Genomic DNA, 27447 nt, shown 5'->3' with positions numbered 1-27447 from the left:
AGGGTTTGTGCATTTTGCCTAGATTTTTGGAATCTGAACCCATATGTTTATCCCCCTATTTAGTAGTAAGTATTCTAGAAATCTGTTATTTTAGTTCTTGGTGTATTAAAATCAGTTTGAATTTAAGGATGATAGTTTGATTTCTTCTCTTGATATTTGCAAATCAGAAGGTAAATTATTTCTTTTATGCATTCCTGTTATTGGATACATAATTTAAGCTGTAGGAAAATATAGTTTGTTGTTAAGCTTCTTCTGATAATAATGACAATTTTACTTACTACACACAGTACCTCTGAGAGAATTTATTATGATTAGCTTTCTTCATTTCTCTCAACTCAAAAAGTCCTTCTCGGGGAATTATTTCTGCTTTTAGTAACATTAACTGTTTATTTAATAGCATTATCTTGATATGTATGGAAGGACAGTGCTTTCATAGTGTGCTGTGCTCGGTCACTTCAGTTGTGTCTGACTCTTTGTGACCTCATGGACTGTAGCCCATCAGGTTCCTCTGTCCATGGAATTTAATGAGCAAGAATACTAGACTGTGTTTTCATTTCCTCCTCTAGGGGATCTTTCTGACTCAGGGATCGAACCAACGTCTCCTAGTTCCCCTGTAAGAAAGAATGTACCTCACAGGGATACATCATTTGTTCATAAATGTTGCCAATATGCAAATATAATGAAATTGTGCCTGGAGTCCACAGTTTTGTAAAAGAAAAAAATTTTTTTAAGTACCAATATAGGAAAGCATATTCAGGGAGATTAATTAACTTGCCTAAGATTCATTAGTAAGTCAGTAGTATTGCTAAGAATTAAAGTGCAAGAAATTAGTCTTCGTATCCTTTGCACTGCTCCATTATTTATTAGTCCAATGAGCTAATACTTTAGAAAAATTCTTATTGAGGTTCGAATTGTGTTCCATAATTTTTTTAAAGTTAGCATTTCTGTAGGGGCTCAGTCTTATAGATATTCTTTAAGTTAAGTAAACAAAATAGAGGTTAAAGGTAATTTTCAAAATAAAAATAATAAAATCAGGACAAAGCAACATCGTGTGCTTCTAGATGTGATGTCCTGAGAAGGGCACAGCATTGCCTATTTCAAATTTCTGATAAACATTCATCATCTCCATCTGATCCTGAAGAAATATGAGGCAGATACAAATGCTGGGGTATTTTATAGAATAACTGGCTTGAATGTTTCAAAAATGGCAATATTACAAAAGATGAAGGTTGAAAAACTGTTTCAGAATAAAAGAGATTAAAGAAATATGACAACTAAATAGAATATGTGGTATTGTATCAAGAAAATTATTATCTACAGAAGACATTATTGACACAGTTGGTAAAATTTGAATATGGATTGTATATTAGGTTATAGTGTTGTATTAGATTTTCTCATTTTTCTAATTATACTGTACTGTGGATATGTAAGAGAATGTAGTTGTTTTTAGCAAATAGCTGAAGAATTGAGAGTTAAAAAGGCTATGATGTCTGGAACTGTCAAGTAGTGCAGGAAAGATTGTGTGTGTGTATTTGTGTGTCAGAGAGAGAGAGAAGAGAGAAAGAGAGGTTGCAAATGTGGCAGAATTTGTGAATCTGATAAATTTGATCAGAGGGTGTTATGGGAGTTCTTTGTACTATTCTTGCAACTGTTTCCATAAATTTGAGAGTATTTCAAAACAGAAAAGTTAATGACTTAGATAATTAGCCAAGTAGGAAAATTATTTATTGTATGTAAGATGACACTTCAAACTTAACAGCATTATCCTGCAACTTTTCTGGGAGCTGTGTTATTATAGCTGAATTCTATTAGGCTATAAATTCCTTAAAAAGTCTTCTTAGACTCTATAAATTCTTAGCAAAAGAAGCAAGAGAGAACACATTTCTGGAATTTCCAAAGGTGGAGACAGGATTGTCAGGCCTGGGAAAAATTCCTGTGGTACAGAGTGAGACTGAGGTTGATGCCAGAGAGGAAATCCCAGATTACGGGAAGTACCTGGGGAAAAAAAAAGAGTTGTTATTCTAAAGGAAAAGTCAGGGAGCCGTAGCAGTGTTACCACAGTACAGTACCCGGCGTAGCATCCTCTTGTCTTTTATATTAAAATGGTTTGGATTCTGTTTTCTTATTTTTAATTGGAAATCATTTGCAAAGCACTAAAAGTAGGAGACAATTTTATAAGCACGGTGGCTAGACAAACCAGCTCTTTCAAGTAAGAGATAACAGATTTCTTTTCTCATAATGTGTCTGGAAAATTCTGTGCAATAGAAATATGTCTTTTTTTTTTTTTTTAATCCTTTTGATCTACTTACCACTTAGGAAATCTGCTCCGCAGCAGTTAGGGTTATACATTCAGAGACACGTGTCTCGTCATTGTTTGGCAGGTCAGACCCAGGGGAGCGGAAGAAGAGGCGTGTCGAGAAGGTGAAGGGTTCCGGAGTTCCAGTCCTTGCTGGCCTCAGTGGCGCCTGTCTTAAATAGGGTGTGCACACCGCACTCTTGTGTTTTTCTGGGAAATCCTGTAGGCTTAGATGCCAGTGATTAGTGTTTGAGGTGATGGGGTTGGCTGCCTTGTAAAGTGGCAGTTACAGACGTTTTCCTCTTCTGGGTCCCTGGTTACAGTTCAGCCCTTCTTATCGCTGGGAGTTGCCTTCTCCCTTGAGCTGGTCGGGGGTCTGAATCTAGCCCCCAGGCTGTGACAACGCACCATCACAGTGGCTTTTGGCTGGCATGCACAGCTGCTCGGCACTTTGGTGCCCTAGAGGTGGTCCATTCAGAAAATTATGGAGGCATACTCACATGGAGACAGAGGGGGCTGGCACTTCCCTGCCCTTTGCTGTGGTGAGGGAGAAGACTCTCATCTTCCGAACCATCAACTAGCAACCTTTTAGCCGTTATGTACTCACTTAGGAAAATACATATTGTTTTCAAACAAATGTATTCACTCCCAGCAGGCTATGTTGTTCATTCAATTTGCTTTGCCTAATACCTATCATTTACTCTCAGTGATTTAAAATGCACAGGCACCATTCGGTGTAATTGATCTTTTGGGTCGAAGGATTATGTCAAACAGTGCTCTTCTTTGCCATGTCCAGAAGTTGAAAGCAAATCCTTAGACAGGCTGATAAACTGGGTATTTTCAATATGCTTGTGAAAGTACAGTTCGTTTAAAAAATTATTCATCTCTCTTTCTGCTTGCTGAAGGATATACAATCCGAAGATTGGTACGGCCACAGGCATGCCTGCTTTTAGTGCACTTAGCTTTACTGAGCTTTACAGGTAGTGCATTTCTTTATAAATCGAAGGTTTGTGGAAACCCGGTCCAGCAAGTCTGCTCGAGCCATTTGCCCCACAGCAGTGGTCACTTTGAGTCTCTGTGTCATATTTTGTTAGTTCTCCCAATACTTCAAACTTAAAATTATTAGTATTTTTGTTGTGATGATCTGTGATCTTTGATGCTCTCTTGTAATTGTTTTGAGCCACTACTAGCTGTACCCATGTAAGCTGGCCAACTTAATCAATAAATGTTATGTGTTCTGACTGCTCCACCAACTTGCCATTCCCCATTTCTCTTCCCCTCCTTGGGCCCTCCTTTTCCCCTGAGACACATATATATTGAAATTAGGCCAAATTAACCATAAAGTGGCCTTTATGTGTTCAAGTGAATGTAAGAGTTGCACATCTCTCACTTTAAATCAAAAGCTAGAAATGATTGCACTCAGTGAGGAAGTCATGTTGAAAAGCCGAGATAGACTGAAAACTAGACATCTTGTACCAGTTCAAGTTGCGAATGTAAAGGGAAGGTTCTTGAAGGAAATTAAAAGTGTTAACTTCAGTGAACACCTGAATGGTAAGCCTTATTGCTGATATGGAGAAAGTTGTGTAATGGTCTGGTAAGAAGAACAGACCAGCCATAATAATTCTTTAAGCCAAATCCTAATCCAGAGCAAAGCCCTAACTCTCTCCAATTCTCTGGAGGCTGAGAGAGGTGAGGAAGGTGCAGAAGAAAAGTTTAAAGCTAGACAACTCTGGTTCATAATGAGGTTTAAGGGAAGAGGCTGTCTGTATAACATAGAGTACAAGATGAAGCAGCAAATGCTAATGTAGAAGCTGCTGCAAGTTATCCAGAAGATCTAGCTCAGATAGCTCATCAAAGTGGCTACACTGAACAACAGATTTTCAGTGTAGGTAAAACAGCCATCTGTTGGGAGATGTTATCTTTGACTTTCATAGCTAGAGAGGAGAAGTCAATGCCTGTCTTCAGAGCATCAAAGGACAGACTAACTCTCTTGTTGGGGGCTAATGCAGCTAGTGACTTTAAGTTGAAACCAGTGCTTTCTTACCATTCTGAAAATCCTAGAATCCTTCCGAATTTTGCGGTGTCTACTTTGCTTGTACTCTATAAATGCAGTAAAAAGGCCTGGATGATAGCACATCTGTTTATACCATGGTTTACTGAATATTTTAAGCCCATTGCTGTTCAGAATAAAAAAAAGATTTCTTCCAAAATATTACTGCTCATTGACAGTGCACCTGGTCACACAAGAGCTGTGATTGGGATGTACAACCAGATTAGTGTTGTTTTCATGCTGCTAACACAACATCCATTCTGCAGCCCATGGATCAGGGAATCATTTTGACTTGCAAGTCTTATTATTTAAGAAATAAATTTTATAAGACTATAGCTGCCTTAGATAGTGATTCTCCTGATGAATCTGGGCAAAGTAAAATGAAAATCTTCTGGAAAGACTTCTCATTTTAGATTTCATTAAGAACATTTGTGATTCATGAGAAGAGGTCAAAAAACAGGAGTTTGGAAGAAGTTGATTCCAGCCCTCAGAAATGACTTTTAGGGGTTCAGAACTTCAGTGGAGAAAGTCCCTGCAGATGTGGTATAAGTAACAAGAGAACTGGAAATGGAAATGGCATCTGATGATGTCGCCAAATTGCTATAATCTCATGTTAAAATTTGAACAATTGAGGAGGTGTTTGTTATGAGCAAAGTGGTTTCCTGAGATGGAATCCACCTCTGGTGAAGATGCTGTGAAGATTTTTGGCATGACAACAGAAGATTTAGAATATTACATGAACTGAGTTGGCAAAGCAGTGGCAGGGTGTGAGAGGACTGAACCCAAGTTTGAAAGAAGTTCTCCTGTGGTTAAAATGCTGTCAAACAACTACAGAGAAATTGTTCATGAAAAGAAGTCAATTGATCCAGCAAACTGTGTTGTCTTATTTTAAGAAATTGCCACAGCCACCCCAACCTTTAGCAATTCTGATCACTCAGCAGCCATCAACATCTCATTGTGACAAGACTCTCCACCAGTGCAAACATTACAACTTGCTGAAGGCTCAGGTGACAGCAGTTTTTAGCAATAAAGTGTTTTGAAATGAAGCTGTGTATGTTGTGTTTTTAGACATAGTGCTACTATACACTGAATGGACTAAACCATGGTGGAAACATAACTTTTACACGCAGTAGGAAACCAAAGAGATTTCCTGTGACTCACTTTTATTGCACTGTATGATTTATGGTGGAGGTCTGGAATGGAACCTGCAACATCTCTGAGGTCCGCCGGTACTGAGTGATTAATTAAGATCACTTATTACAGGTGGTTGGGTATATACTGTTCTACTCGAGAGTCATTTAAATAGTTGGGACAAATGTGAATCCTACTTACACATTCTTCTAAGAGTGACATAGCATGTTAACTCGGAAAATTCTATAATCTGTTCAAACAGAACTTCACACAGTCTGGACATGGTTTAGGTCTAATTTTTTATTTGGTTATCCTGTTACTATCCTTTAATTTGTCTGTTTGTTGTTTGAATGGAACTAGGATTCAAATTTAAACCTCCAAAAGGAAGCAATAAAGTCTAACCACTGAGTGAACGTTGGGCCCATTTGGGTATCCAGGCCACCACTGCCATTTCTTTTTCCAGTTGTATTCCTGTCCTTGAACTCACCATAGTGTGAAAAGGCAATAGATAGAAAACTAGCAAAAGACCAAATGAGAGCTGAACAGTTTCTTCTTCTTTTTTTTAATCTCCTATCGTTTTGCTTTTTCACAACTCCACATTCTTGGGAGTTCCCATAATTAAACCCTGATATGTGGGCCTGTTCCCAGTCAGTAATCAGATAATCTCTTTTGGGGGGCATAATATGTTATAATATTGAAAAGAGTAAATCACCCCCCCCCCCCAAATCAATGAAGAATTCCATTTTCTTTGAGGATTTCCTTTCCTTTGAGGTTTTTAGGGTTGGAGCAGAAGTGCCTTTGGTCTTAGGGAAATAGGATACAGGTAACCGCAGCAGCCTGGAATGATCCTTTTTCTCTAAAAGGATCCCAGCCACACTGGGCGACTCAGTGTAGCCCTGCGGGCCCAGCCCAGGGTAGGGAAGAGGGAGGGTGGGGAGGGAGAGCGACCTTGGAGACACAAGTGTCTAGTAGCAGTTTCCTTGCTCCAGGAGATTGGGGGCAGAGAGTAAGAGTATGCTACCTTCCCATCTGGTGGCAAAGGACCAGCTGCTTCTTCAATTTAACTTTTTTTTTCCCTTGCCTTGGCTGGGACTTCACGTGATCCACCTTGAAATGCTTTTCCTGGCAGCCTCGTTGCTTTTTAAAAGGAGAAGGGAAATTGAGATGGGAGGTGGAGCAGAAACATTTTTTAATAGTGTTCTATGGGTGGGAAAGGAAGAAAATATTTGCAGCAAAAAAAATCTTCCAGAAAATAGTTTCTTCCTTTATAAAATCAGGAGGTTAGTCCAAATGTGATTTTTGCGGTCGGTTTCAGTTCAAAACCGAGGCTCTTCGAAGATTAGTATGTAATTCTCATTCCCTCACTGAATGCTGTTCTTCTTCATGTGTGTTGCAAAACACTTCTTTTAGCAAATATCCGTGAAGCATGTCTCCTGGTTAAGAGCTGTGATTGCTCTTTGTAAAGACATCAGCTACAATGCCTTGAAACTGGGGGCTTTAGTTCACTTAAAGTATGGAGTGTGTCACTAAAAAAGCAAGCAAGGGGACTTCCCCAGTGGTCCAGTGGTTAAGATTCTGAACTTCCTCTGCAGAAGCTTGGGTTCGATCTGGGTTGATCCTTGGTCAGGGAACTACCATCTCACATGCTGCGTAGTACAGCCAAAAAAACAAAACAAGCAGGCAAGTAAGTTAGCAAGAAGGTATGACTGGGTGCAAAGTGGGACTCCGAGGAGGTGTCTGTGTGCAGGATGAGACAGACAGAAATGAGGCTTAGTTCCATGACCATAACCAAAGAGCAGGTAGTAAAGGTCCTTCTAAGGTCTTGTTCCAGTGTCCCTTCAGCTTCTGTTAATGTTTCATCGGACTGAGCTCCTTCCAGTTCTGTATAAAGGACATATGTTCACAGTGGAGCTCACAGTGCTCAGAAGTGTCAGGCAGATTGACTTGCCGGATTACCCATCATCATTTGAGCATCTGTTTCGTGGACTTCTGGACTTAATTGTTCCAACCACCATTCTTTCTCTTAAGATGCTTCTTTCAGTTGGTCCTGCCTCATCTCAGCTTCAAGCCTGTCCCTCGCCCTTAGATCTGTCTCATCATCTCCAGGTCTCTTTCCTCACACCTGGCTGCTCCCCATCTGCTTCTCCCTTCTATCTACAACCTTCTCTCCATCCACATTGTAGGCTTCCGGTAAAGGGAGCTTGAGCCTCGAAGAGGAAGCAAGGACACATGTGCAATTTTGTCCATAGTGATAAGTCTATCTCGTCCTTTGTGTGTTCTCATCATGCCTTGAGATTCTTCCACTGACAGCAACTTCCCTTGAGACAGAACATGTTGTGTACCCCAGGGAGCAGAGATTAGCCCTCAAGAGGCATATTAGGGGGAGCTCTTAGGACAGCACCAGTGGAATGGAAGGGCATGGTAGGATGGAAGCAGGCCTGGGCCAAGGAAGAAACTGGATTGTGATGCAGTCTTAGGGGGAGACTGAGGGTTGTCTGAAATTGGATGTCCTTTCAGAGTTGTCTCTCACTGGATGAGGGGGCTGAGTTTTTATGCCCCAGTGGGGCACTCTGGAATGGCATGGGTGCTTGCTTGAGGCAGCTCTCTTCAGATTAGATCCCCATAGGGCTGACCTTGAGGGCTGTCCCCCAGGTGGCACTGCCAGCAGCTGAGACAGTGGTCCTTCATTCCTGAAGGTGAATCTGGGCAGGACCATCACAGCATCCACCATAGATATTTTTCTAGAGAAGTACCATGATTGGAAAAATTTTGGGTCAAGATTAAGCTCTCACAGGAAATGCAGAATAGGAGGAATCATAAAAGTGATTCAGATCTTACAGGAGGTAGAGATGCAGGGACTCCAAAACAATATTAAAACATTCAAATGCACAGCAAGGTTCTAGACATGAAAGAAAGTTCTAGATGCTGCCTGCTTTCAAATGCCCCAGAATCACAGGCAAGAGAAACCTACTCACCAGCAAGTCTGTTATGAAATCCTTTTCTTCAGATACGAAGTTTTCTGTGACATTCTGATCTCACGAGTCTAGTTCTTCCACCAGCTTTGTGCTATGCTGACTGCACCGCTAATTCTTTTCTGACTTGATGTATAAAGTCTTTTACACTTTTATACATGTATTTTTTTTCCTCTCCTTTAGCGTTTATAAGTTTTAGAAAAAATGCCTGTAACTGTCAGGCTTTCTCTTAGTTACCACTGGTGCCTGGAAGGACTTGTTTTCCTCCCCTTAAGTTTTAAGGTTTAAGTGTTCTCTCTATATAGAGGTTCTCAGAAACATGATCTGCACTAGATCATGTCCCTTTAAAAAGTGGGATGGGTTGGAAGGTGGGAGAGAGTCTCAAGAGGGAGGGGACATATGTATATCTATGGCTGATTCATGTTGATATATGGCAGAAATCAACACAATATGGTAATTATCCTCCAATTTAAAATGAAATTTAAAAAATCACACACACACACAATAGGCAAAGAATAATTATGTAATATGTCTCCTTCACACTGAGTTTCCACCATTGGCCAGACCACACATTTAGCAGGGTATCTATTTATATTTAACACCTAGCACTCATATAGGTCTTGCATATTTTTATCTGCAGTCCTTGTCATAATCCAGCTTGTTAGATGTTATGGTCACATTTTGCCCAGGAAATAGGCTCTTTCAGAGGTTAAGTACTTACCCTGAGACCATACGGCTTGTAACTTGCTGAGCCAAATTTTGAATTCAGGTTTCTGTCTCTTTTTCTCTAGTTCTTCACAAACCTGACAACCTTGCCACCAATGTGCTTTCTGCTGCTCTACTACTTTCTGTGCTGATGACTTCTTCATCTGCAGGGATCCTGCTTTCTACCTTTTCCCGGTTTCTTGAGAAAGTTTAGTACGGAACAGTAGGTGTTTATTAAGGAGTTTTGATGTAACTTAAGGTGATTTCACAGGTCAGATCCAAAAAAATTTTTAAGCCAAATATCTCGCCTTCATAAACCATTGCTGGACTTGTCTCAAACAAAGTTTCAGTCACAAGTCTTAAAACTTTTGCCAGCTTAAATATCTTGAAGTTGGATGTTTCTCTTCACTCCCTGCTGGTCTCTTTGTCTCTGGTTTTGGCTGTTTCTCCACATTCCTGCATAAGGATCCTTCTGAGTTACTTGTTCTCAATCTCTAGAGAGTAACAACACAGTACCTTAAATTGATGCCCGCAGGTCTTTGTCTGCGTTAGATGTCTCTAGGTCTGTCTCTTGCTGATTCCCAGTAATATGAAACAACTTTATCCTCCAGGATCAAATACTACTGTATTTCATGTATACGTTTATAACACATTTATCTCTAGGATGAATGTATGTGACATGCTTTATATAGATAGGCATGCATTTGAAGGACAAAAATATTGAGACCCTAATGTTCCAAATGTATGCTTTTGTCTTTTTGTTAATGTCAAAATTTTTTTTTTAATGTCTGTTTTTTCTAGTAGACTTACAAAAGACTCCATGACTTTTACAATCACTACCTAGATAATTCAATAATAAAGATTGAAATTTATTGGCTCAGGGAACTAAAGTGGGGAGAAAAATTTTGAAAATAGATTCTGTTTCTGGTTCTAGAATTGACTTGGACCATGCCTAACATGCTTTTTTATGCATACTTGGCTTTCAGAATTATCCATTGAGTGACATGCATTTGAGGAATGTATGTAAATTATATGTTTTGTATATTTGAATGATAAAAATATTTTTGAGACCATAACATTTCAGATGTATAATTTTTCTTTTATTACTCATGAACTTTTAATTTGGCTACCCAAATTGCCAATGAATGGGAGATACCAAGACAAATGCCAGTTGATGTTAAAATGCTTCCTGATATTTTGTTTCTTACAATTTTAGCGATTACTTATGTTATACCTTTTCAGGGATCTCTCATGCACCATCTCTTTTTTTCTTTATTTTCATGATGCTGACCTTTTTTTTTTTTTTTACAGTTTTGTTTATTTATTTTTTTTGTTATGTTCAGTCTTTGTTGTTGTGTGGGCTTTTTTCTAGTTATAGGCAGTGGGGGCTACTCTCTAGTTGCGATGCATAGTCTTCTTCTTGTGGGAGCTTCTCTTGTTGCAGAGCACTGGCTCTAGGGTGAGTGGGCTTCAGTAGTTGGGGCACGTGAGCTCAGTAGTTTTGACTTCTGGGCTCTAAAGCACAGGCTCAGTAGTTGTGGTGCACAGGCTTAGTTGTTCTGCAGTGTGGGATCTTCCTGGATCAAGGATGGAACCCATGTCTCCTGCACTGGCAGGTGGATTTTTTACCACTGAGGCACCAGGGAAGCCCCCCATCTCTTTTTTAAATTGAAAGTATAGTTGATTCACACTGTTTTGTTAGTTTCTGGTACACAGCAAAGCAATTAAGTTATATATATATGAGCTATTTCCAATCCTGAAAGATGATGCTGTGAAAGTGCTGTACTCAATATGCCAGCAAATTTGGAAAACTCAGCAGTGGCCACAAGACTGGAAAAGGTCAGTTTTCATTCCAATCCCAAAGAAAGGCAATGCCAAAGGATGCTCAAACTACCGCACAATTGCACTCATCTCACATGCTAGTAAAGTAATGCTCAAAATTCTCCAAGCCAGGCTTCAGCAGTATGTGAACCGTGAACTTCCAGATGTTCAAGCTGGTTTTAGAAAAGACAGAGGAACCAGAGATCAAATTGCCAACATCCACTGGATCATGGAAAAAGCAAGAGAGTTCCAGAAAAACATCTATTTCTGCTTTATGACTATGCCAAAGCCTTTGACTGTGTGGGTCACAATAAACCGTGGAAAATTCTGAAAGAGATGGGAATACCAGAGCACCTAACCTGCCTCTTGAGAAACCTATATGTAGGTTAGGAAGCAACAGTTAGAACTGCACATGGAACAACAGACTGGTTCCAAATAGGAAAAGGAGTCCATCAAGGCTGTATATTGTCACCCTACTTATTTAACTTCTATGCAGAGTACATCATGAGAAATGGTGGGCTGGTTAAGCACAAACTGGAATCAAGATTGCTGGGAGAAATATCAGTAACCTTAGATATGCTGATGACACCACCCTTATGGCGGACTTCCCTGGTGGCTCAGACGGTAAAGCGTCTGTCTACAATGTGGGAGCCCTGGGTTCAGCCCCTGGGTTGGGAAGATCCCTTGGAGAAGGAAATGGCAATCCATTCCAGTACTCTTGCTTGGAAAATTCCATGGACAGAGGAGCCTGGTAGGCTACAGTCCATGGGGTCGCAAAGAGTCAGACACGACTGAGTGACTTCACTTCACTTCCACCCTTATGGCAGAAAGTGAAGAGGAGCTGAAAAGCCTCTTGATGAAAGTGAAAGAGGAGAATGAAAAAGTTGGCTTAAAGCTCAACATTCAGAAAACAAAGATCATGGCATCTAGTCCCATCACTTCATGGAAAATAGATGGGGAAACAGTGGAAACAGTGTCAGACTATTTTTTTGGGCTCCAAAATCACTGGAGATGGTGACTGCAGCCATGAAATTAAAAGACGCTTACTCCTTGGAGGAAAGTTATGACCAACCTAGATAGCATATTGAAAAGCAGAGATATTACTTTGCCAACAAAGGTCCGTCTAGTCAAGGCAATGGTTTTTCCAGTGGTCACATATGGATGTGAGAGTTGGAATGTGAAGAAGGCTGAATGCTGAAGAATTGATGCTTTTGAACTGTGTTGTTGGAGAAGACTCTTGAGAGTCCCTTGGACTGCAAGGAGATCCAACCAGTCCATCCTAAAGGAGATCAGTCCTGGGTGTTCATTGGAAGGACTGATGCTGAAGCTGAAACTCCAATATTTTGGCCACCTCATGTGAAGAGTTGACTCATTGGAAAAGACCCTAATGCTGGGAGGGATTGGGGGCAGGAGGAGAAGGGGACGACAGAGGATGAGATGGCTGGATGGCATCACCGACTCAATGGACATGAATTTGAGTGAACTCCAGGAGATGGTGATGACAGGGAGGCCTGGTGTGCTGTGATTCATGGGGTTGCAAAGAGTCGGTCACAACTGAGCGACTGAATTGAACTGAACTGAACATATATACACACACACATGCATTCTTTTTTTGTATCCTTTTCTATTATGGTTTATTACCAAATATTGAATATGGTTCCTGGTGTTATATAGTTGGTCCTTATTGTTTATCTACTTTTATATATAGTATTTGTATCTGGCTAATCCCAACTTCTAATTTATCCCTCCTTCCCCGTTTCCTCTTTGATAACTAAGTTTGTTTTCCTGTCTGCCAGTGTGTTCCTGTTTTGTAAATCAGTTCATTTGTGTCATATTTTAGATTCCACGTATAAGCGATACAATATGGTATTAGTTGCTCTCTTTCTGACGTAGTCACTTAGTGCGATAATCTCTGTGCCTGTCCACATTGCTGCAGATGGCGTTGTTTCATTCTGTTTTCATGGCTGAGTAACATTCTGTTGTATATGTGTACACATCTTCTCTATCCATTCCTCTGTCAGTGGACATTTAGGTTTACTACACCTTCTTAATAGAATAATATGGTTGAAATATTCCCTTATTAACTGTGTGGGTTAATAAATTTCAGAAGGATTTAATGGGTATGATGCATGCCTAATTTCCATACTATACTAAGTCATGAAGCAACTCTATAACTTCCTTGTAGTTCTCTCAGTCAGGGGTTGCTCACATAAAGTTTAAATATATGAAAATATTTTTTGTTATACTTTGTAAGTTATTTAACTCAGTAGAAACAGAAGACTGATTCTAAGTTTATCTGTGTTTTTCTCTGGGGTGTGTTGGAAACAGAAGAACTGTCTGTAGTTTTTGAGGTTTTGGTTTTGCAAAGGTATCTGCCCCACGATGGATGAAGCACCTTTCAGTTTAGTGTGGAGTTTATTCTCATTCTTTAAACTCTAAAGTGACTGAAGTCTCTGAAGTTTCCTAGGAGCAATATGAATGATTCCTGGAAGCCAGAAAGAGCTACTGACATGACCAAATTCAGTTAATCAGGCAAAATCAATACTTAGATTACCTCCCAAGTGATGAGAATGACTAAAGAGGACCAGGTTGTCCTCACCTCCTCTCTACTCAGTTATTTCCTCCATCTTAAGTTCTCTTTGAGCCTCAATCTCTGGTCAAGAGCATCCACCAATGACTTACAATGAAGGACCTTATTGGAACATAGAGATGATAGAACGTTAGTGCATAATGGGACTGAAGAAGTCATCTACACTTTGTATGATCTGTAGATCTTTGTAATACCCATTGCAAATGGTCATCTAGGATCTCTTGGAACACTTGAGTGACCAAGATTTTACTGCTGCAAAAGGCAGCTCTAAATATCAGGTCTCCTTTGTTAGGTTATCCTAAAGATACCTCCCTCCCACTTGCAAAACACAGCTCTACTTTTGTTCCCTGGAGCCACGCTGTAATCTAGCTTCACTCCCACACATCAGTTTTTTCTGTTTGAAAATGGCCAGCCTGTCACCTGTGTGTCTCCGCCTCACTGTGTCATCACCTGCAGTTCCTTTAACAGTTCCCTTTATGATTCAAATATTTTTGATCCCTGCTTGGCAAGAACAGTTATTTTCTCATTTATTCTGAACACTTTACTTTTGTAATACTGTCTAGGTGAAAATGAGTGTTTTGGGTAATGATGACCTAGCATTGATTTCTGCGTGTGCTCTGCCGCAGGCCCAGTTGTTTAGTTTTGTCTGACTCTTTGCAACCCTTTGGACTGTAGCCCACCAGGTTCCTCCGTCCATGGGATTTTTCAGGCAAGAATACTGGAGTGGGTGACCATTTCCGTCTGCAGGGGATTTTCCCCACCCAGGGATTGAATCCGGGTCTCTGGTGTCTCCTGCCTTGCAGGCAGATTCTTTACCTGCTGAGCCCCTGGGGAAGCCCTACTATTGATTTCTACTTGAATGAAACTCAAGTTCTAGTTTGTACTCTGTTTACACCACATTTTCCCCATCATATACTTGAGTTGGTTTTAGTTGTATCTAAATGGCGGGGAATTTTATATTTTCCTTTTACCTTGTTGGATTTAACCCAGCAGTTTTCTTTTCTCTCAATGTGGTATATTATATTGATGGATTTGTGAATGTTGAACCATTCTTGTGAATTTGGGATGAAGCCCACTTGGTCAAGGGGCTTCCGTGGTGGCTTAGTTAGTAAAGGATCTTCCTGCAGTGCAGGAGACCTGAGTTTGATCCCTGGGTCAGGAAGATCCCCTGGAGAAGGGAATGGCAGCCCACTCCAGTATTCTTGCCTGAAAGAATTCCATGGACACAGCAGCCTGGTGAGCTATCGTCCATGGGGCCCCAAAGAGTCAGACATGACTGAGCGACTAACAGAACCCCTTGGTCATGATGTATGATCTTTTCTATGTGCTTTGCATTCAGTTTGCAACTATTTTGTCGAGAATTGTTGCATCTATACTTATCAAAGATATTGGCCTGTAATCTTCTATTTTGGTGTTGTCCCTGTCTCGTTTTGGTATCAGGGTAATGGTGCCTTCACAGAATGTCTTTGGGAGTATTCCTGCCTCTTCAGTCTTCTGGAAGAGTTTGAGAAGGATCAGTATAAGTTCTTCTTCTTTTTATGTTTGGTAGAATTCATTTGTGAAGCCATCTGGTCCTGGACTTTTGTTTGTAGGAAGTTTTTTTTTTTTTTTTTTTTCCAATTTATTACAGAGTCTATTTCACTCTAGTGATTCATCTATTCACATCATCTATTTCTTCTTGAATCACTTTGGTGTGCTGTATGTTTCTAGAAAGTTGTCCATTTCTTCTAAGTTGTCAGATTTGTTGGCACATAATTAACGGTTCATAATATTCTTTTATGCTTCTTTGTGTTTCTGGGATATCAGTTGAAATTTCTCCTTTTTCATTTCTTATTTTGTTTATTTGAGTTGTCTCTCCTTTCTTCTTGGTGAGCCTGGCTAGAGGTTTTGGCTATTTTGTTTAGTCTTTGAAAGAAGCAGCTCTTGGTTTTATTGATTTTAACCCCTTAGTTTTCAACCTGTTCATGGAGTTTTGGGATTCGATGCAGTCATTTACTATATTAGTTATCTTTCCTTGTTTCATATTCTCTTTGTATTTGTTCTTTCTGGGATTCCCTGGTGGCTCAGTAGTGGAGAATCCACCTGCCAATACAGAGGACACGAGTCCGACCCCTGGTCTCTGAATATCTCACATGCTGTGGGGCAGCTAAGCTGGTGCACCACAGTTACTGAGCCTGTGCTCCGCAACGAGAGAAGCCAGCACAGTGAGAAGCCCTGCAGCACAACTCGAGAGGAGCCCTCATTCGCTGCAACTAGGGAAAGGCTGTGCCCAGCAACGAAGCCCTAAAACAGCTGTAAATAAATAAATACTTTAAAAAAAGCGTGCTCTTTCTGACTTCACCCGTCACTGACAAAAATACTTATCTGGTGGAGGCAACAACAGAGCAGCAAGGAACTAGAGGCCCTTCAGTACTTTAACAGTGATGGATTTAATAGTATTCTGGCTAAAATCAGCTTCTAAAATCATACCTATGAAACTGTACATTATTCAGTGTATATCTCTACAGTGTGATAAATCAGAGGAGTGGTTGTTTTTTTGTGGTGGTGGTGAGGGGAAATGTGGAAGGGATTAACTGGGAAAGGGCACAAAAGAGCTTTCTGGATAATAGAAATGTCTGACTATCCGGATGCTTTGTGGTTTATATGGGTCCTCCCTTGTCCAAACTGCTACAGCCTTTCATTTAAGGGCTGTGTATTGCACTGTATTTAATTTACATCTCAATTACAAAAATAGTAAATCCACTTACTGCTTGCATTACTAGCTGTTAAGAATTAAAGATCAGTTTGGCAAATTAAAATGAAACCCTGAGGTTTGGAATGCTGAAATGACTTTGTCAGTATTTGACAGTGATGAAATTCAAAATAAGACGTAGAACTCAACCACTGTTTTGTATGAATTGCTTTTTCAGTTCATCCTTTGTGTAAGTCTTCTTTAGGGTGTGGGATGGGAAATAATTTTCTTCTAAGCAGTCTACTTTATATTCAAAAAAAAAGATGGATAATAACATTACTATACCTTAGTAACATGTTTTCAGTAGGTTTTGCTTTGCTCTATTTCTAACTGGAAAGTTGGAATCTGTCAATGGCTTATCAACATACTGTATTCACTGAGTGTTTATTCAGAATGAAAAAGATTAGGTGTCATATCATATCCTCTGTCCATTGAGTATTCTTTACAAACCACTCCTCTGCAAGACTCCTTCTTTTAGAGGTGATACTTTGTGTCAACCCCACAGGTGTGTGAGTGATTATGAGCTATGATTATGTGGTGGATCACATACTCATTAGTAAGGTGGTGACTGCTGTAATAGGACATAACGCAACAGAGAAGAGCTGTTTTTCAGAAGTTTAGTGAAAGCATGCACGAATCTTCCACTTTTCATTTTGAGATAATACCTCACAATTATATGTTATTTTTTCATGACTTTTGGGGCACATATTATATAATTTTATTCTCACAAGAAATTGGAAACTTTTTAATTAGGATTAAGATTCTGAACATCAGGTGGTGAAATGGTTTGTGAAAGATTTACACTAATTTAAATCCTTCACCCCATTCAAAGCCTAGTTCAAAATGGTATTTCTTCAGTGAAGCTGCCTTTTAGTCTCCTTACCCTAAGATAATTTTCCCAATGGAAAAAAAAGTCCTAAGCAATTTTGTATACTGTCCATGCTGTGTTATTACTATCTGTTCGTAAATTTGGGATAAGGGGCATGTTTTCTGTTTTCTTAGTTGTACTGTAAATTTTCTGGGCATCTCTGGTGGCCAAGTGGTAAAGAACCTACCTGCCAATGCAAGAGATGTAGGTTTGATCCCTGAGCTGGAAAGATCTCCTGGAGAAGGAAATGGCAACCCACTCCAGTATTCTTGCCTGGGAAATCCCATGGACAGAGAGAGGAGCCTGGCAGACTACAGTACATGGGGTCTCAGAGTCAGACATGGCTTAGCCACTAAACAACAACAACAAGTTTTCTACTTCTCTTATGTCCTCTACACCTCATGTCCCTAGTATAAAGCCAGGTGAACATTGACTGCTTAATAAATACTTTCTGAGCAGAGACTGCCCTTAGAATTAAATTGTGTAATGTAAGCAAAATGCCACAAGTAGTGTGTGGATAATTATTTAATATTAACTAGTTGGACTGAGGAGCCTGGTAGGCTGCAGTCCATGGGGTCGCTGAGGGTCGGACACAACTGAGCGACTTCACTTTCACTTTTCACTTTCATGCATTGGAGAAGGAAATGGCAACCCACTCCAGTGTTCTTGCCTGGAGAATCCCAGGGACAGGGTAGCCTGGTGGGCTGCTGTCTCTGGGGTCGCACAGAGTCGGACACAACTGAAGCGACTTAGCAGCAGCAGCAGCAGCAGTTGGATAAGATCACTTGAGAATAATGTGAGCAGATTCATGATATGATTAATAGTCATCCCACATTTTCAGTACACAGTTTTAATTAAGATATTTTCTTTCTGCATTTGGTTGGTTTTCTGAGTCCTAGTATAAAATCTTTGTACACTTGGAAGGTGATAACCTTTAGTGTAGCAACATGGTACGGAGAAAAGATGCACATTGATGTTAAGTAACCTGAATCTGTGACTTTGCCACTTGCTGCTGTATAAAATGGGATGGGTTCCCCACCTCCCTACCCTGCTGTGAATGGTGTGTGTGGCTGAGCACAGTATTAATACATGCAATGTGATATGCCCTTGATAAATCACTTTCCATGATTTTGCCTTATCTCATTCTTATCTATTATACTTTTTAACAAATATGTTTTTAAGTAACGTGAAATTATATATGCTTTTTGAAAAAAATTAGAAAATTAAGCAAGTGTAAAAGAAAGCAAAAAAAAAAAAACAAAACCCACTCACCTTGATGAAGCTTACCCTCTAGTTTAATAATACCTATTTTTTAATATAAGCCTTGTAACAATTGGGCTTCCCTGGTGGCTCATTGGTAAAGAATCCACTTGCAATGTAGGAGACAAGGGAGATGTGGGGTTCAATCCCTGGTTAGAGAAGAACCCCTGCAGCAAGGAATGGCAATCCACTCCATATTCTTGCCTTGGAAATCCCATGGACTCATGGGAACTGAGCCTGGTGGGCTGCAGTTCATATCATTTTTAATAATTCATTTGTTCATCCAACTTCTTTTATTTGTGCAGTAATCTAATAAGCATTGATTGAATGACTGTAGCATGTCAGACACTGTACCTGGTGCCGGAGATACAGTAGTAAACCAGGCAGAACCTCTGTCTTCGTGGAGCTTATGTTGTTTTTGGGGGGGAGGGAAACAATAACCACATACACAAATATAAAATATGATGTGTGACAGTGATAATGCCTTGACTGAAACTTAAAGCAGGATCCAGAGTGATGGCAGTGCTTCTTTAAGAGGGTGATCAGAAGAGGTCTGAAGAGGTGACTTGCACCAGAAATCAGAAAGGATTTTGAGGGAGAGAGCCAGGTGACCATCTGGGGACCTCCAGGTAGAGGAATACCAAGTTCTCTCCGGTTCCAGTACATGGATTAAAACCCCATGTGATTGACAGAGGAATGGGTAAAACAGATGTGGTATATAGGATGCATATACACAAAGGAATACTACTCAGCCATAAAGATAGTGAAATAATGCCATTTGCGTCAGGAAGTCCGTGGGATTGGAGAGTCAGACATGGCTGAGTGACTGAACAACAACAGCAATGCCATTTGCATCAATACGGATGGACCTAGAGATTATCATACTAAGTGAAGGAAGTCAGAAAGAGAAAGGCAAATACCACGTGATATCACTTATATGTGGAGTCTACAATATGACACAATATCTACAATCATCCATGGGAAAATAGACTCACATAGAGAACAGACTTGTGATTGCCAAGGAGAAGAGGGGATAAGGAAGGGATGGAATTGTTAGATACAAACCATTATTTATAAAATGGATAAACAACAAGGTCCTACTGTATAGCACTGGGAACTATATTCAATATCCTGTAATAAATGATAAATGGAAAAGAATATGAAAAAGAATATATTTATGTATAACTGAATCACTTTTCTGTACTCTGGAAACTAATACAACATTGTAAGTTTCAACTATACTTTAATAAAATAAATTTTAAAACTATCATGAGCAATTAAAAAAAAAACCTATGTGGACTGTATATGTAGCTCTTATTCTTATCTGACTTTGAACTGGGAGTGGTAAGCACTCTCAGTAACTGGAAGTGGTTACTTACTTGTCTATTGGGATGCTAAATCTTAATCTTTTTTTAATTTAGATTGATACCATGTTCCCTGTTACTCTGATTGTACCATTATCTTAACTAAGGTTTTGATCTTGTGTTAATGCTTTCTTTGTGTGTGCATACAGAAAAGTCCTTTTAGAACCCAGACCCTAACCACTGGGAGGAGGCACTGCTCCAGGGAGTGGTCAAAATAGAAAACTGCTCTAGTTCTAGAGAGTGTAGGCGTTTTCCAGCAAGAGGAGGTTTATAAGGAGCTGTTAAGCAGGGAGGGGAAGTAGGAAGATGTCCTGAAACATGTCTTTATGGTTTAACATCATTCTGTTTCAAATGAATTATGAAAACAGGAGATACATTTTTCCAAGTCCAACTATAAAAATAGGTTTCAGGGAAATAAGAATGGTTATGGTGTTATCCATTTTTTGGCTTCCATTACTCTAAAGCATTGAAAGTTGCCTCTGGTAGGCACAAAACAAGAAAATTGCTGTGAGCAGTTATTCACAAAACTCTTATCAGATATATCTATTTCTCTTTTAAATGCTTAGAAGATTTCAGAAATGTCTATCTGAAATCTGAACAACTAGAAAACCCAGATGATCAATTTTATTCTTATGTGTTCATAGGTGAGAAGTATTTCTTTCAAAAAAAACTATTTATTTGTTCATTTGACTATGGCAAGTCTTAGTTGTGGTATGTGGAATCTTCTTTGCGTCACGTGGGATCTTTTGTTGAGGTGCATGGACTCTCTAGTTGCAGCCTGTGGGCAATTAGTTGCTCCACAGCATGTGAGATCTTAGTTCCCCAACTAGGGATCAAACCTGCATCGCCTATATTGCAAGGTGGACTCTTAACCACTGGACAACCAGGGAAGTCCCCAGAGAAAAGTATTTCTAACAGAAAGAGATAGCAGGTAAAGAATGACTTTAAGTAAAACACCAGAGGACTACAGTAAATTTCAATCAATCAGGTAAGATTCTACCAAATCCCTTGCATTCTCTGTAAATCCACAAAAGTGTTAAAGATTGTTGAATCCCATAGTGTGGCCAGTAATAAAATGACTTTGGAATAAGGAAAAATTCAATTATGGTCAGCATAGTTTTAGTGTTATCTCTGGAATTGGTAATGGAAACTTGACTCATGAAAACCATCAAAGAAGCAAAGCAAAGAACTCTCAACCCATTTCCAGTCGCCATTTCTAGTATGCATTTACTGTACTTGTCTTGCTTTGGGGGATTTTCTCTTGAGGGGATTAGGATTACCATGCATGCTAAGTTGCTTCAGTCGTGTCTGACTCTGTGCAACCCTATGCATTTGCAGCCTGCCAGTCTCCTCTCCATGCGGTTGCTAAGAGTTGGACATGACTAAGCGACTTCCCTTTCACTTTTCACTTTTATGCCTTGGAGAAGGAAATGGCAGCCCATTCCAGTTTTCTTGCCTGGAGAATCCCAGGGACGGGGGAGCCTGGTGGGCTTCTGTCTATGGGGTCGCACAGAGTCGGACACGACTGAAGCGACTTAGCAGCAGTAGCAGCAGCAGGCTCCTCTGTCCATAGGATTCTCCAGGCAAAAATACTGGAGTGGATTGCCATGCCCTCCTCCAGGGGATCTTCCCCAGCCAAGGATCAGACCTGCATCTCTATGTCTCCTGCATTAGCTGGCAGGCAAGTTCTTTACCACTAGCACCACCTGGGAAGCCCTAAAATACCTATACAATCATAATGAAAGAACCTATAAAGTCTGTCTGCTTTTGTTTCTAAGAAATTCCTTCCTTTGTAGTTTTACGTAACAAAGGTGACTCCCTTTTTCAAACCATCTCAATATACTTTGTACATAAATCCAAATTCTAGCTTCTGGGTTAATATAAAGGACATCAAAAATTTGAATTTATTCAGAGGATTTATATTATAGTATAGTAGCCTTTTCACTGAAAACTTTTCAGTAGTATTAACTAATCATGGTTGAGAAGAGACATCCTAAGATTTCTTCATTTGCATTGCTGAAGACTAATCACCTCTGGCTTCTCTGGTAGCTCAGCTGGTAAAGAATCCACCTTTAATGCAGGAGACTCCAGTTCGATTCCTGGGTTGGGAGGATCCCCTGGACAAGGGATAGTCTACCCACTCCAGTATTTTTGGGTATCTCTGGTGGCTCAGATGGGAAAGAATCCGCTGGCAATGTTGGAGACCTGGGTTCGATCCCTGGGTTGGAAGATCCCCTGGAGAAGGAGATCTGCAATTATCAGGATCAGAGAGTTGGACATGACTGAGTGATTTTCACTTTCAATCATCTCTGAGTTATTTCAACAGTCCTAGAATTAAAAAAATTTTCTGCGGAAAAAATGGAGCCTTGCTTGTCTGTGTAGTAGTTCATAATTGAAGCACTTCTCATCGCCACCCAAAAACTCTGGAAGACATAGCATCTTTTAATTTGCAAACTCAGCACTGGCCATACACAGAGAGGTTAGGAGAGTTTTGTGGCCACCAAGTGCCACAGGCATCTAATGGTGTATTGCCCCTGGGATGAGCCCTCCCATTTTATTGACAACATGTGTTATCTATTATGACAGAACTAGCTACTAGATTTTAATTGCTTGATGACAAGATCTGTATTTGGGGGGGCCAGTAAGAATTGTCTGGACGAATGTTTTGTGTGTAACAGTCGTTTGGATTAAATGGTTATTTTCCTTGAAATTCTAAATAAGGTGCAGACAATGTGGGTACCTAGGATTTTTGTGTGAATCAAGGGTAAGAATAACGGAAGAGCCTGTTCTGTGTTGGTGGTAAGCAAGCATCATTTGGAGGCTACTACATATACATACTGGAATCGAGCCTCGGATAAATGTACTGGTTGAACATTGATGATCCAGAACTGTTGCCAGCAACCAGATTGCATGCCTGCAGTTGGTGGGGAGATGTAGGAATGCTTAGTTGTTAGGATTATTTGGGAACCACAGACAATGAAGCATTCTGCCTCAAGGTTTTCCTGATAGAAAATGAGACTGTCTCAAATCCTTTGTCTCAAGCTTGTCCAAACTTGAAAATCATCTTTCACATATTTTTTCTTATCCCCATTTTTGAGTTTATGCTAGCTGCAGTATAATAAAAGGTCCTAGACTCTCAGAATGAAAACCCTAATTAATTTCTGCCTGGAAGATGCCACTCTAGAAAACAATATTCCTTCATTGCATTCTCAAAAATGTATTACTTCAATACCACCCTCTTTTATGTATACTGATTTAATCTATGGATAAGATAATGAATTTTAAAAGGCATTTCACCTTTCACAGTGTACAAAAATATCAGTTACCACTGGCTTGATGGTAGTTGTGGTCTGTGCATAGGACCATGAAGATTCTCTTGAGTCATCCTTTAAATATTTTCCTTTTCTTTATTTGTTTGCCTTTCAGTCCTGTAGGTATTCCCACAGTTTATGGTCTTTGCTTGGAGCTGAGGGTTTAATCTCATCCCATCTTATTTCCATTTCCCTTTCTCTTGGTTTATACCCTGAGACACTTGGGGAAAGGAAAATTCTTTGCCAGATTCTTAGGTCTTTGCTTGAGGCAAAGCTCCATGAACACCCACGAAGCAAAGACCACTGTTCAGAAAAGAAAGCAGAGAGTTCTTTCAAATTCTCATTCCTTGTTGTAGGGATTTAGAAGTGAGAAATAGCAGAGGAGAGGGTAAATCATAGCAGGGACAGGAGGACCCAGGTACAGCTGCTTGTGGTCAGTGTGAGGAATGAGTGTGTGGGCAGTTTCGTGCGTGCTTCGCGCTCAGTCATTCAGTCGTGTTTGACTCTTCTGCGACTCCATGGACTGCAGCCTGCCAGGCTCCTCTGTCCATGGCATTCTCCAGGCAAGAAGACTGGAGGCCGTTCCCTTCTCCAGGGGATCTTCCCAACCGAGGGGCTGAGCCCACATCTCCTGCGTTAACAGGCAGATTCTTCCCCGTTGAGCCACCAGTGAAGCCTGTGGGCAGTTTTATTGGAGGACAAATTAAATGAGGAGCCAAACTCAAGATGCAGGAGAGGCAGGGTGCCTCATTGAAAATGATGATTAGTAATTTGTTTCTGTAATTTTCTCAAACACAATCGCTTTTTGTGCATTTTGAATTATGATTTTAAATTCAATTGATGAAGAAATGGGTAAAATGTGCTTCTTCTCTAGAAAAGAGTTTTTCTTAAAATGAAGCTGTAAAAATCCTCCTCCCAAGCTTTTTTCACAAGCATTATGAAAGCCAAGCTAAAAAGTCCTAGGCTTGAAGGTAGGATTAGGACAGTAGTCACCATCTAAGTGTTTTCCTGTAGTCTTTGTATCCTCACTTGCAATGTTCTTTATGGTAGAGATTGAACACCTTTCTTCTCGTGATTGTAAGAGTTAGTGCCTCTTGGTGTAATGGATGGTAGGACTTCCTATGTTCCAGAGGACCTGCTTTGGATATTGTTAGAGCCAGCAACAACTCACTTGCCGTGTGTCATTTGAAAGCATTTTCTGAGAAAAGTAAACTTGTATTTCTAAAATCTGTCATTCTGAAATGTGTCTGCACTATTTTAACTTGATCTGCAAGGAAAGATCCGGAGCAGGGCTGATGCTCTTCTTTCTCATCCTTAGTGGTCTTCCTGCCACATTTTCAGTCTGGTTGCGGCCAACGGATATAATAGCTGTCTCCCAAGGTGGCTTGTGTGTTGACTTGTGGGCTTTTCTTGTGCCAGGGAACAACGTCATGAGAACCATCCATGGGGTGGGAGAGATGATGACCCAGATGGTGCTCAGCAGAGGCTCTATCTTCCCCATGAGTGTGCCTGACATTCAGCCCAGCCTACACCCCAGCAAGCAGGGGAGCCCCACTGATCACGAGGACGTCACCGTCATGGACACCAAGCTGAAGATCATTGAGATTTTACAGGTAAGGGCCTAATGGGAGGCAAGCAACAAGCACCTACCTGTGCCTGTTGGCTTAATGTCTTAACATTTTTGTTCCAGATCACGGTGTAAATATTCTGAAATGCTGTTTATCTAATTTTATTTCATTTAAGATAATGATAAGCCTGGTAAGAAATCTCACACTGACACTATTTAACATATTCATTACACGTGTGCATGCCCATTAAATAGTTTAATGATGATACCTAACAAATGTGGAGTGCTTTGAGGTTAAGCATAACTTCTTTAATACATATTTTGCCGTTTAACATTGACCTTGATTGAATTTCACCTTAATTTAAGAAGGGCTTCAGAGTAGGCAAAGTTAAGATTGAATTCCAACTCTTTTTTAACTTTTAATTGAATTGGACATTTGATTCTATGTATACAGGTTTATCATAGTAAGAGACTTTTTATTTTTATTAACTTAAAAGCTAATTACTGTTTTTAGCATTTTATGTAAGTGACTGTCTTGATGTTTTTGTTTCCAAAAGGCTAGGAATAATATTTGTAAATATGTTTATTTATCTGTGTACTTATTTTTAATTTTGGCTGTGTGGGCTCTTAGTTGCTGTGTGTGGGCTTTCTCTAGTTGCAGTGAGTAGGGGTTACTCTTCATTGCCGTTCTTGGGCTTTGGTGGTAGTGTGCATGGGCTTAGTTGCCCCACGGCATGTGGAATCTTCCCAGACCAGGGATTGAACCCGCTGTGTCCCCTGCATTGGCAGAAGGATCCTAACCACTAGACCACCAGGGGAGATCAATAATATATACATTTAAAAACTAACCTAGTCTAATACCTATGTCTATGAGGTTAAATAGCAGTAAACTGCTATTTTGTGCCAGTGGTTTAGTATGGGATAGTGGATAAAATCTCATTACTATAGCTATGGATTCTTAGCATTTTTTTAAAGTTTGGAAAGTAGTTTTATGATACTTTAATTATAGCATTTATTCCATATTTGAAAATTGGAGCCTGGAGTTTTTGAGGATCTATTAAAGTTCTGGCTATAGTTTACTAAGTCTTTCATCCTAATTTAATGTAGACTAGCTACCAGAAGTGGGTTAGTTGTCCTGGAAGGATCTGTACATTTTTATTTAAAGTAATTAGATTTATAATCATAAAAAGTTTCACAGTTCCTCCACGAATTCCAAAGGCTAAGTCCCAAGAAATTATTGGCAGGCATCCCAACCCTGTGTTCACTACCCTGAGAAATCACTCAGTTGTCCTGTTCTTAACCCAAGGAAGGTGTTGATCACCTGACCTGTGGGCCTAAAGGGCTCCCAGCCTAGTGTCATCCTCCTCATGGGACAGACTCTGAAATACATGTCCTCATTTTAGACCAATAACAGTTACAGATATTCTGAATTTACCAAACAGTCCATTATAGCTAAAAAATGATGGCATGGCGAAACCATGGCAGGGCAGAGCAGGACTGGCTTCCTTTTGCTGCTGCCTTTGGGTTCTTTATGTATTTCTTGTTGAAACTCTGTTCTTGCTCCAGCTTTTGTGTGTCTGTGTCTGACTCTGACTCCCTGTGTCTCTGTTCCCCTGTGCTCCTCTTGAATGTTTCTTTTTTCGAATGTCTCTTGAAGAATTTCTTTGCAGCCACGTTCCTTAAGCAAGTCGCCTGCTTTCTTGCCAGCTCCTCTTCCTCTCCTGCCCTTCCTTTCTTTTCCCATCATTTTGTGTATTTTCTTTAGGTCTTTTTGTTTCTCACCTATTCTCTCCCTCTGTCTGTCTTCAGCCCTTTGTTAACTCTCTTTCTCTGCCTTTCTTTTTGTTCTTCCCTTTCCCCCCTCCCCTTCTACCTTCGATTATTTTTCACCATTAACTATATTAGACATGAAAGTTTGAATTTTGGCTCTATTTATAAAATATAATTCTTTAAATATTAATCGTCAACTAAAAGCCAATGAGTGTTTCATTAATTTATGTTTTCATTCTTTGTTCTTTACATGAAAGTGAAGTGTTAGTCGCTTAGTTGTGTTTAACTCTTTGTGACCCCATGGACTGTACCTGCCAGGCTCTTCTGTCCATGGGATAGTCCAGGCGAGAATCCTGGGTTAGCTTTCTATTTCCTTCTTCAGGGGATCTTCCCGACCCAGGGATCAGACTCTGGCAGGCAGATTCTTAACCGTCTGAGCCACCAGAGAAGTAAATTCACTTAAAAAAACAACTCTTCATTTTATGCATCTGCGGTCTAGCTTCTGCTCCTGTCATTCTGCTCACCAAGCCCACTGGTCCTTTCTCAGCCCTCTTCTCCCACGATCTGTCTCCAGCTTTGAAAATCCCCTTAGTAACTGGAATCAGTTCAACTAATAGCTGTAGTGGTGCTCAGTGCATGCTAATAAGAGTTTCTTTGGTATTTGCTTTTCTCTCTGGATTTTGTGCTGTTCAGAGGCAGATTTTATATCCTTGGCACCTTTTCCGCACTCTTGGTACCTGCCTCAGTCCCTGGCTTAACAAGTTTGTGGAACTTGACTGAACTTAGCGGACATGGAGCATGGCTGTGACCCAGGAGGAACATAAAGGTCTAGCAGAAGAGGAATAGGAAGAAGGGAGAGAGAGAGAGGCATTCAACTTTGGACCTGTAGCTGTAAATAATGTGTTGGGTGAGCAAAAAGGAGAAAAATTGATTTGGACTGGGGAACCAGGGAAAGCTTCATTTCAAAAGGGATTCAAACCTTGGAGGATATCTCAAAAGCTAGTAATTATG

General features: G+C 40.2%; 1 protein-coding gene across 1 annotated transcript in view; it reads left to right on the top strand.

The window, feature by feature from the left end:
• The window catches only part of ITPR2 (inositol 1,4,5-trisphosphate receptor type 2), a 594002-nt gene that overhangs the window by 208350 nt on the left and 358205 nt on the right, over window positions 1–27447 (top strand). Inside the window, exon 22 of the mRNA XM_040234592.1 lies at window positions 24519–24712. Coding sequence (XP_040090526.1) covers window positions 24519–24712 — 194 coding nt within the window. The remainder of the gene's footprint in view (window positions 1–24518; window positions 24713–27447) is intronic.

This window comes from Oryx dammah, unplaced genomic scaffold (assembly GCF_014754425.2).
Source record: "Oryx dammah isolate SB20612 unplaced genomic scaffold, SCBI_Odam_1.1 HiC_scaffold_29, whole genome shotgun sequence".
Taxonomy (NCBI): Eukaryota; Metazoa; Chordata; class Mammalia; order Artiodactyla; family Bovidae; genus Oryx; species Oryx dammah.
Note: the sequence above shows the minus strand (reverse complement) of the source record. Positions and strands in the feature narration are given on the sequence as shown.